At 40.0% G+C, this 20420-nt stretch overlaps 1 protein-coding gene across 2 annotated transcripts in view; it reads right to left on the bottom strand.

Moving 5' to 3' along the window:
- pde8a (phosphodiesterase 8A) overlaps window positions 1-20420 on the bottom strand; it is a 50147-nt gene that overhangs the window by 12106 nt on the left and 17621 nt on the right. For both annotated transcript variants that reach the window (XM_008286638.1, XM_008286639.1), the window contains exons 2-13: window positions 11910-11966; window positions 7583-7773; window positions 6330-6386; window positions 6050-6104; window positions 5767-5855; window positions 5454-5532; window positions 4996-5136; window positions 3438-3526; window positions 3220-3271; window positions 3082-3124; window positions 778-855; window positions 489-559 (exon numbers count right to left, since the gene is read on the bottom strand). In XM_008286638.1, the coding sequence (XP_008284860.1) occupies window positions 489-559; window positions 778-855; window positions 3082-3124; window positions 3220-3271; window positions 3438-3526; window positions 4996-5136; window positions 5454-5532; window positions 5767-5855; window positions 6050-6104; window positions 6330-6386; window positions 7583-7773; window positions 11910-11966 (1002 nt within the window). The remainder of the gene's footprint in view (window positions 1-488; window positions 560-777; window positions 856-3081; window positions 3125-3219; window positions 3272-3437; window positions 3527-4995; window positions 5137-5453; window positions 5533-5766; window positions 5856-6049; window positions 6105-6329; window positions 6387-7582; window positions 7774-11909; window positions 11967-20420) is intronic.

Genomic DNA, 20420 nt, shown 5'->3' with positions numbered 1-20420 from the left:
ATGGGCACCTATTGGCGAGGTCAGCAAACATGTGCGAGAGCACAAGTTGGAGCTAATTCCACATATGTGTACACACAGTACCAGCAGTTCTATCAGCGCTTTATTCTGGAGAGGATGACGCCCACAGGGACTGACTACACAGTCAAATGATACAGCAGAGGAACTGCAGTGTGTCATATGACCCATCCCTGGGGACTTTCTCTGTTTCCGACTATCCAGGCTACAGACTGCACAAACCATTGAAACAGCAGGTCATTCAGGTCCTGCATGTTTTCCCGTCTTGTGCATAAAATGTGGCATTTTATCAGCCCTATCTCCTCTTGACATGTTGTGCATGACCTCTACACTCAGAGCTCGCATCTGTACAAGAAATGCTCATGGCAGTTGTGGCAGTTTTTATAATGCAAGAGTTCAGTCATGAGATGCTAAACATCAGTACAAAGTGCTGATCATATGATGGAGGCTGGGAGGGATGATGATGAACCCACCTTGGTGATGGGAGCCTCTATGGTCATGGAGTGGATTCGGGCCATTGACGAGTGTCTTCGCTGCGAGCTCCCTGGTAGAATAAAAAAAAACAAAACAAAGACACCCTGTATGATAAACTTGATGGTTGGGTTCAGAAACAAGTTAGGCTGCAATTTTCCACCTATTATCTAATTACTGTGGTTGTGTGTGAATCCACTTAACACTTGACGCAAACAGACAACTAGGAAGGATTCATAAGCTGACAAGAAACGCCCAAAGTTTCTGTCATCTATCTCCCTTCACTCTCACCATCACTCCCCCGAGACGTTGTGGATCTTACGTCCAGAGAGCCTTTCCTCCGGTCTTTGTGCTTACTGGATTGTATGTCTGGGGAGAAAAAAAAACACCTCAAATTAACACACATACAAACAGAAACACAGGTCAGGTTAAGTGACGAGGCCGATTCAACCCCTTATTACAATATTTTTGGCTAGACAAGGAAATGTCTCAGTCAGTTCAATCAGCATGGAGTTGTTTATTACTTTAAAAAAGAAAACTATAGCTCTAATTATTGATTCTGCCGCTTTTTATAAGTTCTGTTTGATGTTTGGAGGAAAATGGGAACAAAAGTGAGATTAATAACCAACGAATCTGATAATTTCATGTGATATTTAAAAGCCACTGGGAATACAACCGCACTCAGGAAAACTCAACAATCATGGATAGACAGAAACACAATTTTAGGTCTTGATTTGGTCATTTTTCAGTCAGAACAGCACAAAACAGATGAGGACTGTCGGACAATTGACAATCAGACGATTCTCTCAGTTTTTACAGTTTCTTGCTCTGATAAATGGTGTCATTTGGCACTTAATGAAAAAAACATACAAAAAACAACATTCTTTTCAAACCAGATGCGTCTTGGGGTTAAAGAGAGTTAAAGAAAAAGCATGGTATTAATCTAGATTTTCTTATTATCAAGAAATCCCATAAAAAAGATCAAAACTAACACTCTCTAAGTCCATCTCACAATGCTTTTTGACTTCCACGCCGCCTCCAGCCTGGTAGTTCCTACTGGGAAGGTAAACCTTTACAAGCTGGTCAAAAATAAACAGGGTCATTGTTTTTTAAAAAAGGGGTCAGTAATTACCAAAAATAGTGGTTTTACAATGGCACTGTGGTTTTTAACAAACATTTCACACACAGGAATAAATAGTGGATTTTGGGGAGCTATTTCCAACTGCACATTAAAACACATTCGTCAGAGTTTTACAGCAACAAGAGCATATATGTGAGACTGACTCAAAATAAACTACAGTGCAGATGCCGATGGTAATGAAGTAACGGGTTTAAGCGACACAGGCCATCATTTTGGACAGCATCTACTCATTTTTGGTTTTGGCCTTTCCATGAAATTAGCATGAAATTTGTTGACTATAAGAACAGTTTTTAAAAATTGCTAGAATATTTGGATTTTTTTCATTTAAATAAACCTTAATCAAACTATCTTCCATCAGACAATCGCTCAACGTTGACTCAGAACAACCAAATCTGTATGTGGCGTTTGGTTTAAAGGGATTTTTAAAAAAACTCTAACCAGCTTTTTAAGGAAGTAGGAAGGACGCATTTCGTTGCTTCTTTACAATACACAGACAGTTATGCTATGGACATACTTTATGTTTTAATACAAAATGACAGAAACATGCAATATGCAAATTAAAAACTTTGAATAAAAATGAAAAACAGCCTTCAATTTAAAAAGGTAGGCAAGAAAATCTAAATGTTTAGTTCTTAGAATGGCTGTGTATGCTGACAAAACGTGATTTAAACCTAGAGACCTTTAGAGCCTCGAACCAAAACCGAAGGAGCTAAGGGTGTTTTTTAGAAGTTGCTGTAAAATGTACTGTTTAAGACCACAATGCAACGCTTTATAAACGAATAGCAACATTTCAAAATCACCTCTTTTCAGTGAGCAGGTGAAAAGATGTCAGTGCAGGAGAGATATGATCCCTGCTTTATTTACCTGTCAGAAGTCGCGTTGCTGCTGCATTTTGCAATCAACTGCAGCTGTGAATTGTCTTTCCAGTTGATACCACAATACAACAAGGAACAATAGTCGAGTTTAAAGTAAATAAAAGTACGTGCCACTTTTTAAGGCCAACACTAGACAGAATTCTTTTTTTTTTTTTAGATATTTCTCAGCAAGATAAAGCAGAACTGAACACTCTGTTAGTCACTGTTTAAAAGCTGGGTCGTGATTAAAGGAAACAATGATTTTCTGGCATGGTGCAATACATCCGCTGACATATTTCCAAAATTTCTGTTTACAAAGCTCAGGTTCCCCAAATGGAAAATCTCCAATGTATTGTTATCCAGCAAATATTTGGTGCCGGCAATATTTTGTGTTTGCAAACAATCAGTTAATATTAGCAAAGTGTGTTATCTGCACATTTAACGCTGGAACTAGATGCTGTGCTTCCTCGTGATGAGCACAATTCTGGCCCTGAAATTCTCAAATCACCCAATACACTGTCATGGAAATAACTTCCATGTGGATAAGACTGAAAAGTCTTGTATATCGAGCATTTGAGAGAATTTCCGGATGGATCTCACCTGTCTGAGACTCTGCCTGCACACGTTCACTGGATTTATCACTCTGCATGGACAGAAGAGAAAAGAAAAATTGACACATGCAAGCCAGAAAGCTCCTCTTGTCAGTTATTAATCACCAAAACTAGAAACACAACTCACCTTATTATTATCATTTAAAGGCCTGTTGATAGACACATAGTGTCTGATTTTTCTGTGGATGACAAACACATAGCAGCACATCACAAAAAATGAAAAGACAAAATCATTAATGGTTCATATGTTATACATGTATGATTATTCAGTTACTCAAAAAGTGATTTACATACAGCAAGACTGCCTTAGCCGCAGTAGGTTTAATACTTCATACTGCCACTCACCCTCCCTGTCCAATTACAGGTGTGATCTTCACATTTTGCTGAATGCTGTCTCCATTCTTCTTTTTGGCATAATAAATCCCCTGCCACTCCTGGAACACAACAAAACCAACAGACATGTAATGCATAGACACAGAAACATATTTATTCAACCATTCATCCTTAAAAAAACTAACAAAAAACCTGCTAAAATCTAAAATTTAAACTATCCTATGAGTGGGTGAGCTCTGCGGTGTTTGTGCAGCAGGTGAGCTGGTGAGGTGGGGCTGGTCGGAGTATTTCAGAGAGCAGCGACTCTCTTTCAAGGGTAGGGGGAGAGCTCCTGGAGTCCATCGTGCTTGTTTCATGTCAGCCCCCACCTACAGACCGCTTTAGTAGCTTTAAAAGACCCTTCCTGCTGTTCGCCTGTCTGGAGCTGACCTTCGCTCTCTGTGTAGTAAGATTACGGCACAGCCATCAGCCGCTGCTCTTGTGCACATGAAACGGAGCGGCTGGATGACCAGTGGTGCTGACTTACAGCACACGTGGATGCATGTGCAGGCATGCATGCACAGACACGAAGGCAGAAGCAGATATCTGTGGCTCTTCCAAGAGAGATCTGATTGTGAAAATATAAAGTGGCAGCTGTATTGCACGTCAAAACTACGTATGTAATACTAGAACCAGTCGCAAGATTGGTTGTACGATTACACATACAAGCTACAATGTAAAAACTGGGATTATTTTTGTTATCATTTCCTGATGAGATTAACTCTCTAAATCCCAAAACCCACTGGTGGGTTTGAAAAACAACTTCTGCGTGCCAAAATGACAACATCTATCAGAGCCAGAAACAGTAAAAACATTGCTGATGTGCAGTTTTGTCAGAAAAATAAACCAAATCAAAGCTTTAAATTGGGATTTTTCTTCAAAACCACTGTATCCTACATGTGTCCTTTAAAAAAAAGTCAGAAAACCAATACACACACACACACACACACACAAAATCTACAAGAAACAACAAAATCTGTGTTCCTTGATGCAAATAAAAAAGCCATGAGACTCGAGTTATGTGACAAAAAAATCAGGAATATTTTGGTTGAACTAGTGTGAACTGCAGGCTGTGTTTACAAATAGAAGAAAAATATGGAAATTAAAGTAGTAATTTATTTATAGTATATAGAGTCACAGTTTTTTTCCCACTATTGGTAACACTTGTCAGCACTTGGAAAAATGCTGTGGCTAAAAATCCTTTTTTGTTTTTCATTAAAAAAATAAAAATTAAAAATTAAAATTAAAAACAACGAAATTCATCTTTTCTTTTTTCAATGATTTATGGCATAATAATTCTGCCATTCTACACAGAAGACATGGTTGAGTTCTCTCTACTTCTAGCCATGGTTGCGCTGTTTCCATAAAGATGCAGGAGTTTATACTGCAGTGAAAAATGAGCCCACAGTGAGTAAAAATGTGACAGGAGTTCAGAGCGTTAAGATCCGGACTAAGTAAGCCACATTAAATATTGTGTTTGGTCCGAAACGTACAGTGTAGATGAAAAGGTGATTTAATGAATGCATATTACCTTTCCTTTCCGTATGCAGGAGTTTATTGTTTCAAGGAGATCAGGCTTATTCTTCTCACTTTTAGGCACTTCTATTATTTCCTTCCCTATTAGCTCGCCTTGTTGGTAGCCCATGATGGACTCATAGGCAGGATTCACATACTGTGAAGGAGAGGCAACAAGAGCATCAGATCGTGATCTACAGTTTATAAGATCCACAACTGAGTTCAGACGCAGTTGAGATCTTGACCTCGAGTGACATGTGAGTCCTGCCGAACGCAACAATGCATTTTCAGACAAGTCGTCACAGTCGCTGCTTATTTTGTGGAGGTCAAATGTATATTTTATGTGAGAGCATATGGTGGAAACACGGTGGTTTTGGGCCATTCACATGACAGAGACACAAGCAGGAAGGAAGGACAGAGAGGGAAACAAACTGCAACAATAAAATTAGAAGGAAAACTTTAAGAAAAACCCACCTGAATTACTTGATCTTCAGAAGTGATCTCTATGGCCTCTTGGCTTTGTTCTAGAGCAGTGAAAATAGCATTGCCAGCCCTTGTGTAGAGAGACAACAACACCAGAGTCATTGTTAACATATGCAACAGTGTCTTGCTTCCAAATGGACATTTATGTATTTTTGAGGAAGGTTAACAGGCATAAAAAAAAGTGGGATAAAAAGTAGACTGTGTAAAATAATGTCTTGCTCTCTGTGTAAAAGGTGTAAACAATGGCATTGTGTAACTACTGTACAATTTAGCTACAACAGTGCAGCAATACTGCGCGACTCACCTCAGTTTGAACTGTGCCCGCACCTCTCCATGCTCCAACTGTAGCAGCTCATTGTAGCAGGCCATCATATTGGCATTTTCCACATATCTCTGTGGGTTAGAGCAACACAGTGATTCATGCACGGGAGATTCAATGCATCCATTTCCAAAAAAAAAAAGAAAAAAAAAAAGAGGGATTTACAATACAGAGTTCTGCATTTCAGTAAGTGCTGACAGTTGAGACATAAAACATCTCAACAGAATAATGCAAATGCACGCACAAATGTAGACATAATGCGGCTCACCCTATTAAAGCCGGCATTGATCAGTGGCATCACAGAGGCTTCCTCTCTGTCTGGCCTTAAAGAGAGAACACATGTTAGCATTGAAACATCAACATGACAAATGCTTGTTTGGAGAACATCAGAGGGCTGCTGTGTGTGATAAAATGCAGGCCCACAGACCTCCACTAAGCCAAACATTTTAATTCCAACAGCACTTTTAACCATCAGAAAATGACAGTGAGGAAAAAGGACAAGAAAAAGAAAGAGAAGGGGGAAGAGGGGGTGACCAAGTTGTACATACCTTTTCACAACGGCGACTATCACAGTGTTTTCTGCAGAGTTGACCGCTCTAATTGACCTGAATGTAAACAGAGAGAGCCTTTTAGCCAGTGAGCGAGGCCGGTGGAAAAGCCTGTGGCATCAAATCAATGTATTTTTCAGTTTTTTCACGCTCCGATTCTCCCAGGCAGGCAGAGCCCAGTGGTGGAGCTCTGTAAGCAGGCCGAGGCCTCTGAAAGAATGCAGTGTACAGGGCCACTCATCCGCCTGTGGTTTCCCCCAGCCAGTGGTCATAAAGGCCCTTTAGTTCCCCCATCAGAGCCCGTGCGTGTACACTGAACATATGGATCGGCCAAAATGAATAGGGTTAACATACACGCTGGGCAGGGCAAATGAATGTTTGTAAATGTGTTTTTGGTTTGGGCAGAGGCTAAAGATAGAGAGTGGTATGGGCAGGCACCGCTCAATTTCTCAGTGACATGAACTCTGCTAGGTAGCATGCAATGGAAGCCCAAAAGTGAGCTGGACATTTAGAGCCGCACACACGGGCTCATAATCACAAGGGTTACCAAATTTGCTGTAACAAATGAAAAGTAGTTTGGTCCTATTAGGATCATCTGGTCTGAATTAGGTCGCTGGCTTAACATGACAGTTGCTGACAAAATTTGGTTCAACTGTATGCAGCAGTGATTCAAAACCAGGAGATATGAATGGAGGCTGTGAAGTAGCTCTAATAATATGAAAACATAAAAATCAGCAAGTTAATTAAATAGATATAGCCACAGTTAGAGTCTGCTGTACATGCATGTCCTGTGACTTACAGTGTGTGATCGTGTTACCATACAAAGGAGAACTAAAGAGCAAAAAGTAAAAGGAAAATGCAGAAAAGGAATGGAGAAATAGAAAAAATAGCTAGCACGAGGTAGTGCATATAAATAGCAAGTAATAGATCAATTCTTGAAAACTTCCACTAAAAATAATGAATGAATAGTTGCAGTGTTCAGCTCCAGATTCTCTAAGTGGTTGTATGAATGCAAATTGATTGACCTAGCAGCTAACTTTCAACAACTCAACTGTATTATTTTTCCTTTTGCTTGTATTAAAAATATACATTTTCTTATTCAGTCCTAAATGCCACCCAGCTCAAACTCTGTGCCGGTTCTCAGGCAAAAGAGATCATCAATGCTGTGACAAAAAAAATTACCACTGTGCAATATAATTCCTGAAATACAACATAAAGCAGAAGTGCGTTGATGGTGGCAGAGCTTTGCTTACCGGCATAGTGCTTCAGCGTCAAAGTGTCTGGAATGTCTGTGGTCAATGATGACGAGGTCGTGATGCTTCTCCAAGAAGCACTCAAGAGCCGACTCGGGTGTTCGCGCCATGCTGCACCTGAAGTTGGCCTTCTCACATGCCCAGCAGAAGCCATTGCTCTGACTGTCCTCTTTGGCAAAAACTAAAAGTACCTGCAAAAGAAGAGATGACTAAGCACATATTTCCAGCTGAGTCATTTTTTTTTTACTTTTGAGTGGCCTCTTGCAATGTCATACTGCTTCTACTACGACTACTACTATCAATGAATAAACTGCACATCTTAAATTGGAGTTTAAGAGGGCTTCAGAAAACATCTGTACTGCACAGGTGGTTTAGATGTTCAAAGAAAATAATGTCTCAATATTAAATTGATAGAAAATATTGAATAAAAAAAGCAAAACGATAAACAGTGTCTCCTGTGTTTAAAGGTATTAAGAAATACTTTAAAAGATACCATGAATTTGTTAGTATGAGCTCCACACACTTTGTACTATGAGAATTTGTTTTAGCTAGATTTTGCTGGCAAATGCACAAAGAATCCAGATTCTCGCCCCAAAAAAATCTACATTCTCCTGAACCCAAAGTGACATCTGATTCACAATGACATGCTTGATGAATTGCTTTAATAGTAGTAACAATAATAATGATTAAAAAAAAAGCTCTCAGTGTTTGATTTGTAACAATTAAGAAGTAATTAATGTGAAAAAGATCTAGAAATAATTAGTGTGCAACATACAGTAAGAGAGCCACTGGGCTCATTGATATTAAGCTGTGCTCTGATTACAGAAATCGGTCGAACTAATCACAAATTATGTGGCCCTGTCCTGTGCTATAGGATTAGTGCAGCAAAAAACATAAAGAGAGCTGCAGTAAAACCTCATTCAGATGCCTCAGTGTAACAACAGCCCCAAGTTGTCAAGTCATCATTGTTGCATTTGTACTCATTTGTGCCTGTCGTCCTAATCAGCCTGCAGCGTGACCTCAGGCCTCCGGTGGACAGGCCCTGATTGATCAGACTCAGCTTGTACTGCGTCAGAGATTTTATTGTCCGCTGCCATGATCTATGACACAATTAGTCGAGGTGGCCTTGACTGGCTGCCGTCCCTCCCACCAGTCTGCCAAGGCTGTGGTCGAAAAAGTGCTGCTGCTACCGTCAAACCAGCCATTGAGAGCACACTCTCTCTCTGCCACCGTACTTTCATATAACCCCACACTTGCGTAAATACTGGACCAGAGATTTAGGCCCGCCTCCAAGAGCAGTGCTGCACTAAGAGCAGATTCATGAGTCACTCTCTCAAACAGACGTCATCTCCAACTGTTGGCAGGCAGCAGAATGAACGTAAAGAAAAGAAAGCTTGTTCTGCAGTTTTAAGGTTTTGCATCACACCTGTAAGGTTGAGTTAGGACACAAAGGCCTGACTTTGTTGAGGAAACTAAAAGTCCTGTCCTGCGCACAATGACGGGATAAAGGATTGGCTGTTTTGACAGTTGTCTTTTTGATTCATGCTGACAATTGGCGTGGCCTTTATTTGAGTACCTAAATGGTAACCTCAAGTGTGAAGCGGCAAGCCATTAGGCCCGAGAGAGGTGTTGCTAATGCAAACCATATTCCACGTATGAACATTTTCCCCTTCAAGCCGCAATAAGGGTCCGGGTCATAAATACATCACCTCCGAGTCCTGCAGCTATGTTCGGTACGCACAGGGAATTAGATCAGAATTCCACATTGGGATGTTGATAGAAAAGTCAACATTCCCGCTGAGGTGGAGAAAACGGGTAATATAGGCTGAGATCAGGTCTTTTCAGAAGCCCGTGCTGGGACTAAATAGATATACCAAAAAGTCCAACAACCTCAAAGCAACATTGGAGCAAAAAAAAAGTTTGAGAAGTGAGGATACGCTGCTCCAGAGAAACACATGGACGAGGCAGAGAATGTGGCAGGGAGACAAAGAGGGAGGGGAAGGGGGGGAAAAAATAGTTTGAAAGGGGTAGTGAACATTTTGGCAGGGCTTGATCGCTCTGTCTAGCAAACATCATTGCTGAAAACAGCGAGGGCCCGGCCAGATCCTGTGCACGGCGAGAAAAGAGGAGGAGTGGACGGGAGGAGGGCATGACAGGATCAGCTGTGAGTGACAAAAACAGGAAGGGGATATCTCTCTACCTCGTTTTCCTACCGTGGTCACACTGGAGCGCATCAGACAATGAAGCCGAGTCTGTGCACTTATACACGGCATTAGATCACAGCACTTTGAATGTATTGGTTTGACTCTCATTCATTTATACAACATCCTCATTGCTCCATACATGTCACGTATTAGCAGTCTTGTGCAGTGCTGTGTTGTAATTGCAATTCACCAGATATGCAACCAAAAACAGTCTGGAAAATAACAAAGTCAAGACAATTTTCAAGTCCAAGATGACATCTTCAAACATCTTCTTTTGTCTGACCAACTCCCAAAGTGTTCAGTTAATGCATAAAAGGTAAAAGAAGCCAGTTCTCATGTCTCTCAACCAGCAAATGTTGAGCATTTTTACTTGTCTGTGTAGATTCTCAGTCATTCAGGTCATAGGAGTTCTCAGAACTTCAGTAGAAGGCATCTGGACTTGTCTTTTTGGTTCTTGAAGATGCTTCATCTTCATCCAAGAGGCTTCTTCAGTTCTAACTGACTAAAGGGGAGTCACAGATATTTGCATTGTGACCCCAAAACCACATGACTCAATAATCCAAGACTCACTTGCCTTGAGGTACAAATGTTTGTAGAACTGCCAGGTGAGGGTCGACTCAAGAGTAGGAACTCAAGACTGCATTGTAAGTACCTGATAAGTGCTGCTGTAGACCCCTTCCTCTGTGGTGGACATCGAAAACAAACCATGGACTTTCTCTTTTCACTGTAAGTATGTAATACAGTTGTCCCCAGTACGTATAGTTTCATGCAGTAGACATACAATTGGGAGATACCATTTCGTCACAATGATGCACCTTAAACTTTAACTGACTCAGTCTAAAATGAGCCATCGTCTGTCCATGTGCTTCAAGCTTGTTTATACTTGTGTGAGACATATTTAACATAACTGCACAGGGGATTGTGGGTCAGAATGGCCAGAAAAGCATGCTGGCTTGCATACCAAAAAAAAATCCAACAGGATGTAATGGATATCCGGATATTTTTTGCATACTGCATTTGACATACTACTTATTGGAACGTACTAAATTTTTCTGTTAGCACGCTATATAGTAGGGTGGTATGGAAACTGGAATGCACCCAGGTTTGAGGATTGAGAGATGCCATCTATGTTAATCTGTAGCAGCCATCTCGAAGCAGAGGAGGGGGTTTATAACACCACTTATCAGGTACTTTTAGTGCAGACTTGAGCTCTCTCCGCAGAAAGTTTCACCACCAGTAACACTTTAAATCATCCATCACCTGGCAGTTTGACAACAACTCACACCTCAAGGTTGGCAGCTCTTGGTCAGTACTGGGCCATTAGCTATGTGATTTGGGGGTCATATATATATAATATGAGACTCCATATCAGTCGATTAGAACTGAAGAAGCCTCTTTGATATGCGGTAGAACATCTTTAGGAACCAAAAGAAGAAGTCCAGTTACCTTCCCACCGCATTTTTACTTGAAAAATGAATAAATCAATAAACTGATTATCAAAACAGATGAATGTTCAGCTTTGCAACACACCCTTGAAATCAAATTTCGTAAAATAAATGTCAAATTCCAGTTTCCAAGTTTTCATACAACAGCAGCAACACATGCCAAAGGGACAAACTGTATAATGAACCACTAAATGCCAGGGAATGTCCGATCTGCAGTGACAAAACTGGTCCATGGATCCTCTGTGCAGTCCCTCCATAACGCGTATTGTTCATTATGTTATGTTCTTGGTCATAAATGTTTGGCCTCGTTTCCGTGACAACCCAAGGCTGCATTCCACACAATACGTCCATTAACAGTTTTTTTTTGGTCCTCTTCTTTGAATGTTTGCATGGGGACTTTTTTGTTTCTTTAAGCTCTTGGAGTGGTGTGATATCTTTGAGAAATTCAAGATTAGTTCAAAGTGCAAACAAACGCTGGTGACGTTTTGAAATATTGACCCCTAAGAAATGCAACCAAACCAATCACACCAAGTTCAGCTCCACAGCTCCTCTAAAAACCCCTCAACAATATGGACATGAATGTTTCCCTGGAGCACAACTGTTGTTCTACGTAAAGCCTGAATGCATTCAAGCACATAAGCATCACTCATTCAGACGGTCTGCATTGTTTTACGGTACCTGAAGTGGGTCTTTAAGTAACTTCATTGGTCCAAATTGCACCTCTGTTAATGTGGTCTGAAAGAGAACAAGAAGAACACAAGGATTAGGAAAAAAATCATTCCATAAATATGATATTTTCTCAGTTATTTCATATTAATATTTTAACCCACACGCAGTTTCCAAAGAAACAGTTCTGTAAAAGAAAGCTTTTGTTCTTTTTCTCTGATCTTAATAAAACCCAATTGTATGAAAATATGCATTAAGGAACCATCTGGCCACCATCTTTGCCACAAACTGAGTTTTCATATTTGATGAGGTTGACAAAATACTGAAATTACAATAAAACAATGTATTATATTATAAAATATCTTATGTTATGTGGATCATCTACTGATTCACAGACAAAAAAAATGCACTATAAGTTGTCCCACATGGTGATGTTAAATATACTCATGGTTAGTTGGAACCCAGAGAGATATCGTGTGAACAAAGTGTGACGATTATTTGGGATTTCAGAGGGTGTTGCTTAGAAAAAGTACTTTCAACAACACTCACAAACACAGGATATAAGAGTCCAATGTATTTAACCATGTTTTACAGTTGGGGTCTCTGAGAACGCAGAATTAAAGTATCTGCATAGTTTTCTGAAACATGTCATCGATCTAAAACTATGTGTACAAACAACTCAACAGTATTAAAACTTGTCAAGCTAAGGAAAGAATGCTGAGTAAGAACTATGAAACAGAACATTATGGTACCCAAAAAAATCTTCAGTACAAGTGCATCTTATTGAATCCAGCAGGGAAATATAGCTAAATATTTTTTTTTTCAAATTTTGAGGTATTCTTAAATTTCCATCTCCTGTTACTTTAGAATTCTACGCCCCAAAAAGTAGAGAAAAAAATGGTTGACTTCACTAATAGTTAATTGAAATGTTGATTCTAGCACCTTTCCTGATTTTGATTTTTTATAAACAAATTCTGATCACCTTCGAAATTATGACACTTTATCCCCAGAAAAATGCCCTTTGAACTCATTTTAGTCAATAACTGAGGCCTAGCCCCTTATGCCTTCTGAGATTATGAAAAAAATAGTATGCTGCTTTACAGACAGATGAGTTAAAAAGACAGTCTGTCAAATTTGCTCTGCCTAAAAAAAATGTACTGATGAAAGTGATGGGTACAGGATGTTACTACCTCTAAGCAGCTTGTGATTTGGGAAAATACAGCAACATTTCATGTTCACACATTGTAATACATAAAATTACCATGTGTAAAAAAATAGCAATTTTTGATTTGGATATTACTTACACATTTGGCTTTTTTGAATTAAAACAAAATAAGAATAAGTGAACATATAAAGGAATAAAGAAGAGAAGAGCAAGGGGGCAAAGCTCACGATTTACCGGTCAATCTACGTCCCAACTCTCACCTACGGTCATGAGATGTGGGTAATGACCGACAGAACAAGATCGCGGATACAAGCGGCCGAAATGAGTTTCCTCCGCAGGGTGGCTGGGTGCTCCCTGAGAGACAGGGTGAGGAGCTCAGTCACGCGGGAGGAGCTCGGAGTAGAGCCGCTGCTCCTCCACGCTGAAAGCAGCCAGCTGAGGTGGCTCGGGCATCTTTTTCGGATGCCTCCTGGACATCTCCCAGTGGCGCGTCCCACTGGGAGGAGGCCTCGGGGAAGACCCCGGACACGTTGGAGATTAAGTCTCTCGACTGGCCTGAGACCGCCTAGGGGTCCCCCCGGAAGAGCTGGAGGAGGTGTGTGGGGATCGGGAGGTCTGGGAGGTTCTGCTGAGGCTGCTGCCTCCGCGACCCGACTCCGGATAAGCGGGAGAAGACGGACGGACGGAAAAATTTATATTTTTTCACTGATTTTACAAGATTATTTGATTAACAAGACAGTGCACATTTTTAAAATAACATTTTACAAACAAGTTACAAATTTTCAGTACTTAATATACATAGTTGTTTCTTTATATTATAGAAATTTTTATTTTCCAGTTTTAAATACTGTAAAAAAAAAAAAAGTGTCATTTTAATATCAAATGTGTTTTTGATGTGGACATTATTTACTTTTTTTTTTTTTTACGGTTAAAATGTAAATAATGTGTTTTTTGTGATTAATATCTGTAATTTAACACAACCAGAAAAAAACAAAACAATTAATTGCTCAAAAGATTGCAGTTATAAACTATTAAAACCTGACTTTTTTTTTTTTTTACACTTTACTATACTTCCTCCATCACTGACTCAGCAAAGCAAAAGCTCAAAATTCATTCTTCCGATTTCTAATTTGTGACAAAAATAAATAAATAAATGAATGAACGAATGAATGAATGAATGAATGAAGAGGTTTTTGACTCATTAGACTTTCCTTACATGAGCTTACTCTTTTCTGTCTGCAAATAATTTAGCTTCCTTCCTGCTAAATGGAACCCAGCTCAGGGGTTAGTAACCATAGCAACCAAGCCCCTTGCGGACCGCCATCCCTCTAGAATTCCTCTTCTCCGTAAACAATCTACACATGTGAGGAGGAATACAGAGAGGAATTTTAGAGCGTGCCGGGCTGCAGTAAATCACTTCTTGCTAAATTGTAAGCCTTCTGAAAGCTCCATGAAACAACAAAGGAGGGGAGAAAAAAAAAAAAAAAGCTGATTAGCCCTCGGTCGTAGCCAAATTGACGTCATCGTGACACTAGGCCGTTTGTTGTAGCTGTCCACAAACAGGGAGTATGGAATCAGGATCGCTACAAGCTGATGCTCTGTGATCATCTGATCTTTCACAGACACGAGGACCGGGTTGCATGATCGCCCCATGTGCACTGCAGCGACAGTATGCATGTTAGTGTGTACGTGTCTGTAAAACGGGGACTAGCATATGGAAATGCCACAAACCCAAGCTACATCCAAGAAGGGTTTGACAAAACAAGACCTCACTGTCAAATTTGATTTCAGTTATTCTGACTGTGTATGTCAGAATGAATCATAGATACATTACCAAAAATGATTTAAAAAAAAAAAAAAAAAAGAAGTGTTTTTACATCCTAGAGGTATTTTACTACCGACATTTTAAATTGCTTTTCACACATCTCCTCCATGTACACAGCCTGCAGTTCAGCCTAGTTCAGCTTAAAAGTCAGAATAACTTCACCCTGAGCTTTATTTATTTTGATTAGTAGATTTAAACCACTCATTTATTTTCAGCAAACACAACCTTCTTCTATAACCTACTGCTGGGTAAATGTCACACAAAAACAGACCACACATTAAAATCTATGTTTTCACAGTGATGCCTTGTGTTGGTGAAACAGCACAGTTAGAACTCAGCACAGTCTTCTGTGCAGTATGACACAGTTATGATGCCATAAATATTTTTTTAAGCGAAAAAAATAAAAAATAAAAGTTACTTATTTTACAAAAACTGAAAAATCCAGGAATCATCATCATCATTCAAAACATTTTTTTCCCCCAAGAAACCACAGGTATGACCAACAATGTGGAAAAGGTGTTCCTACATACTACAGATATTTTACTACTTACGTTTCTAATTGGTTTCCATTCATGTCTCTTATCTGCTCTATGTACACAGTCTGCAGTTCAGCCGAGTTCAGCTAAAATGTCAGAATGAATAACTCCATTCTGAGCTTTATTCATTTTGATTAGTAGATTCCAACCATTACTTTATCTTCCAAATAAAACTCTTGTATTACATACTGCCTAGTAGATGTCACACAAAAATACAACAATAATGGGAAAAAAAGGTGTCTCTGAGTACTTTAGGTGTTTTACTGCTTAGATATTTATTTGGTTTCTATTCACGTCTCCTAACTGCTCTATCTACACAGCCTGCAGCTCAACCCAGCTCAGCAATAAAGAGCTTTATTAATTCTGACCAGTACATTCAAGCAACTCATTTATTGTCCAAACAAAACTGTAGCCTACTGCTGGGTAAATATCATTCAACAACACAGCACACATTAAAACCAACGTTTCCACTGTGACGCCGTCTGTTGGCGAATGTGTCGAGGTCGGGCCTTGAGATGTATGAAGTTTTTTTTTTTGGCCGCAGAGCCTCCAGCGAACATAGCAAGAGCAGGACGCAGCGCTCCATCCAGGGAGACTCGCTTCTCCAACTGACAATGACACAACCGATGCAACTGCAGCTGGGGTTGTGTAACTCGAATAGCCGGCATGCCACACACAAACACACACAGAGCTGAACCAGCCTGCCAGCCTCTTCGGGCAACATACTCTTCTTGTACAGTACACACACGCACACACTGCAATGAATCACTCAGCCAAGCATTTGCATCCCGCAAACATCACGCTGGCACTGGACCAGAGGCAAACAAAGCAGGGGAAGTGAGTGAACAAGTAGGCCAGGCAGCACGGACATGGTGTGTACGTCTACGTAATCCACGTCCCGCCTTCTTGCTATATGCTGCTGTGTCGTACCAGTCACACTGGAATCTCTCTCTCATTGTGTGTTTGTGTGCGCAGGGCCACTTGTTAACAAGTTTGTTCAGTTGCAGGGCACAGCGCAGATGCAGATGTGCTCGGTGAATGAATGAATTAAATGTTATACCTTGACTGAATGTTTTCAGTGCAATCATGATGATGCAGTTTTTTCATTTCTGTAAAATTCTTCTGTCAAACTAATGATTCAGGACAAGACCTAATTAAAAACAACAGTTAAGTTTTGTGTCACAAAGGAAAACATCCATTTTAAATAAATTTTATCTGAATGATCCAAACCTGCTGGATCTAAAATTCACAGTTTCCAGCGCCAAATACCCAATGGGATAAAATTGAGTGACCCTCTTTATTACCAATTAGTTTGTAGTAATTTGTAAAAATAAATAAATAACACAATAAAATAAATCACTGAACTTAAATAACAATTCAGGTGTTCATTTTTTACTACAATATTAAGTTCTTCACCTCTATAGAAACAGCAAAACCATGGCTAGAAGCAGAGAAAAGTGTCCTCTGTGCAGTATGAAACAGATATAATGCCATATATCACATAAAAGAAAAATCTAAAGTTGAGTTCCTTGGTATCAACATGCACAACATTTTCCCAAGTGCCCACAGGTGTTACCCATACCAGGGGGAAAAAATGTTGTCTCTACATATTTTACTACTTCCATTTTTAACTGGTGTCCATACTTGCCTCCTATCTGCTCTGTGTAAACACATTCTGCAGTTCAGCAAAAAAAAATCCCTGAATTTTAGTCACGTGACAGCTGGCTGCAGCTGAATCACATCTGGCTTCCCAAATGTGCTGAAGAGTGCAGAATTTTTTAGTTTTTAACAGAATCTGGCAAAAGTAAACAATGTATTTTGGGCAAATGTTTAAATGAAACATTTAGGTCAATTAAGTCATTTTGATCAAATATAATTTCAAGCTCAGATTTTGGTCAGTTTTCCTTATGAGGAGTTCATGGATCATCAGAAAGCTGACATTCTGACAATTCTTTCTACTTTTACATGCTTCTGGCTGCAGAAACTGCAGTTCGTCTGATGGCCACTTGAGGCTGGCTCTAAAAACCAGTCTGTCCTATAGACCCCCATGTTAAAATGCAACATTTTACAGCAGAAACAAACAGGTTTACAGCCTTGTACAAAAACAGTTTTGGTCTGAGTAACTAATTCACTCATTCATGACAGCAGAACAGGGAGTGAATTTCTATGTGAGTCACCCGTTTAAATTGTATTAAGGCTTAAAGTTAGGCTTTGAGTAACAAGTGGAGCCATCATATGACCATGGCCCGCCTCATCTCCATTCACATTTTACCGAACTGACTAATTTCTGGATTCGCTGAGAGTTAAGAGGACAATACTGGTCACTACACTGAGCTTCAAAATTGCTATTCAAGATGCTGTTAACGACGTCACATGGGGTTAATTTATCTTTGTATAGTCAGCTTTTCAAAACCTAGCGAACTCTTCAATTTTGAGATTTAATACTAACACGTCTATGAATGCATTTTTAAAAAATGAGACTTGGAAACTGTAAACCTATGCTTAATCCTTTTTTGTTGTGCTTAAGGGGAGTATACAGTGTTACCAAACAAACACAATCTGTTATTTTAGTTTGAGGTGTAATGATCAACCCAATTCTCTCTCCTAAATCTAATACCTCTACTCAACGTATCTTCCAAAACCCTTCCTCAAATTCAAACTATGTATTCCGGCCTGTAAAGAACTTATTGGAATAGTTTTCTGTCCCAGGGAAGCTTTGGTACTCAACCCTAAGTCAGCAGCACAAACAAATGTAGCATAACAGACACATTAAATTGATGTAGATCAGTAACATCATGACTAAAAACCTGATTCACTCAACAAAGTCATCATCTAAGCTGATTCCAATGTGACAATAATTACAACATACTAGTTTGCAGACAGTGAACATGGAGTCTTTGGGCCCTTTAAGTGTCTGGAGCCTCGGGACAGTTTCCTGCTTTGCCCAGTTGCAACTTTCATTGTATCAAAAAAATTTTAGTAATTCAATAAAGTGACGCAAAGTGACATTTTCGACCTTCAAAGGAGTCACGTGATATTACACCTTTTCCTGCTTGTACAGGCCCGTCTGACCACATCAGAGCTGCTGGGTGTCTACAGTCATCTTCAGTCTGCTGCTACTCTCATTCAACACACCTAATGTATTTACATAGTGGAGTTGCCTCTGACCCTATATCCTGCTCCCAGTGTATCCGGCCCTATAGGTCTCCTCCTCCTCCTCCTCCTCCTCCTCCTCCTTCTCCTCTCCACCTCCTCCTCCAGCCCCCCAGCTCTTCTGTCTCATACTCATAGAGACACACACACAGTACACCATACACACTGGGAGAGTGGCTTTCCACTAAAGTGAAAAACAGGAAATTGGATGACATTGTTCGGTGCGCCGACGTCAGCAGTGAGAGATAGAAAGAGTAAACAGCTTCCTCCACCCCAGAGCTGGGACCAGGATGCAGGGAATCTTGGGATGCCTGCCCCTGCTCGTGCTTCTTAGGAAAACGTGCCCAGTTCTCTAACAATCTCCAGACCACCGGCTCTCCCCAGCTAACACGCACTTCTGAAGGTCGGGAGTTTGTCCCCTCCTTAAAACTTCTCCACATGCGGTTAAGCAGAATATTATAAGCAGAGCTGATAACGCAGCAATATTAGATGAGCTCAGCATTTCCTCCTCAGGAGAAGTTGCAACTACTAGTGAGGTGTCTCGCATGAGTTTGTGTACGTGCGTGTTCCTGTCCAAAAGTGTGAATCAAATGGCGATGAATCAATGTTCTTCATTAGGTCTGATTAAGGGCAGCAGTCTCAGCCACAGGTGTGGATGCACACTATGTACCAGACAGACAGACACAGTAAACTCTCACACACACTGAGCTAAGTGATGGTCTAAATGGCACCGAGTAACACATCCAGCTCGCCGCACGCTGAGCCACTCAGATAGTAGTGCGAGCTGCCCATGCTGCGTGTGTTACCTCAAAGAGAATAATTCACTTTCATGTGTGGCCACTTGCATTTGCCGGCCAGTACACCTGCACTAAAGCCAACAATAACAACGAGGTTTCAAACCTGCAACCACTTCTAATCTAAGGAAGCAGCAACCAGTCTTACTGCAGAAAGCAGCAGCAGGGTGACTGGGGAAAAAGGTGAATATTTCATAGGTGTGCACAATCTGGAGGAGGCATGAGAAAGGAGTTACATCTAGGCCATTTTAGGTTATAAAGCAAAGTCTAAGTATGTCATTTTAATACATGAAGATTAGTTTTTAGAGGATTAACCAATAACTGGAGAGAGAGTTCAATTATGGTCATATGTTATGGATTACTATTTGAAAGCAAAAACACATATATTAGATTAAAATTATATGTCACACTATATTGCCATAGATTCAGAATTTTCCAAATAAACTAAAGCTGTTCAACTCTTTCACTTACTGTGGATTATTGGAAAAAGCCCTTTTAGAGATGGAAACAGAGCTGTGATACATTGATTTCCCAAACAAGCAGCAATGTAATATATGCTATTTTAAGGGCTTAGACAAGCACACAAGTTTGTCAAGGGTTGCTATTCAATGTGTTTATTGCCACATTAGACAATAAACTTCTTGCTACAAAAGGGTAATTGCACAGGATACACCACATAGTCAAACAAGGTAGTTAACAGCAATCTAATCAAAACCTATGAGAAAAAATTAATATACCAAACACATCTAAAGGAGGATTATTATGCCTATAACGATACCAACTTTTACACAGTTCATAGTGATGTAACATCTACAGCATCTTAAAATAGACATGACAGTTGGTGTTGACGAAACTGCTCCTTAGCACGTCTGAAAAGGTGAATGATAGAAAAGTGCAGCACAGCAAGTCAGATAATAAATAAGGGACTATATACAGTATTGTCCAAAGGTTGTAGGTGCTTCAGATATTTAGATACTTATCCATCACACAAAACTGTCAGGAGACTCAATCGGTCACTAGTACATTCTGCAATCTGTCAACCCCAAATAT

The sequence above is a fragment of the Stegastes partitus genome, unplaced genomic scaffold, assembly GCF_000690725.1.
Source record: "Stegastes partitus isolate 25-593 unplaced genomic scaffold, Stegastes_partitus-1.0.2 Scaffold462, whole genome shotgun sequence".
In the NCBI taxonomy this organism is placed as follows: domain Eukaryota; kingdom Metazoa; phylum Chordata; class Actinopteri; family Pomacentridae; genus Stegastes; species Stegastes partitus.
Note: the sequence above shows the minus strand (reverse complement) of the source record. Positions and strands in the feature narration are given on the sequence as shown.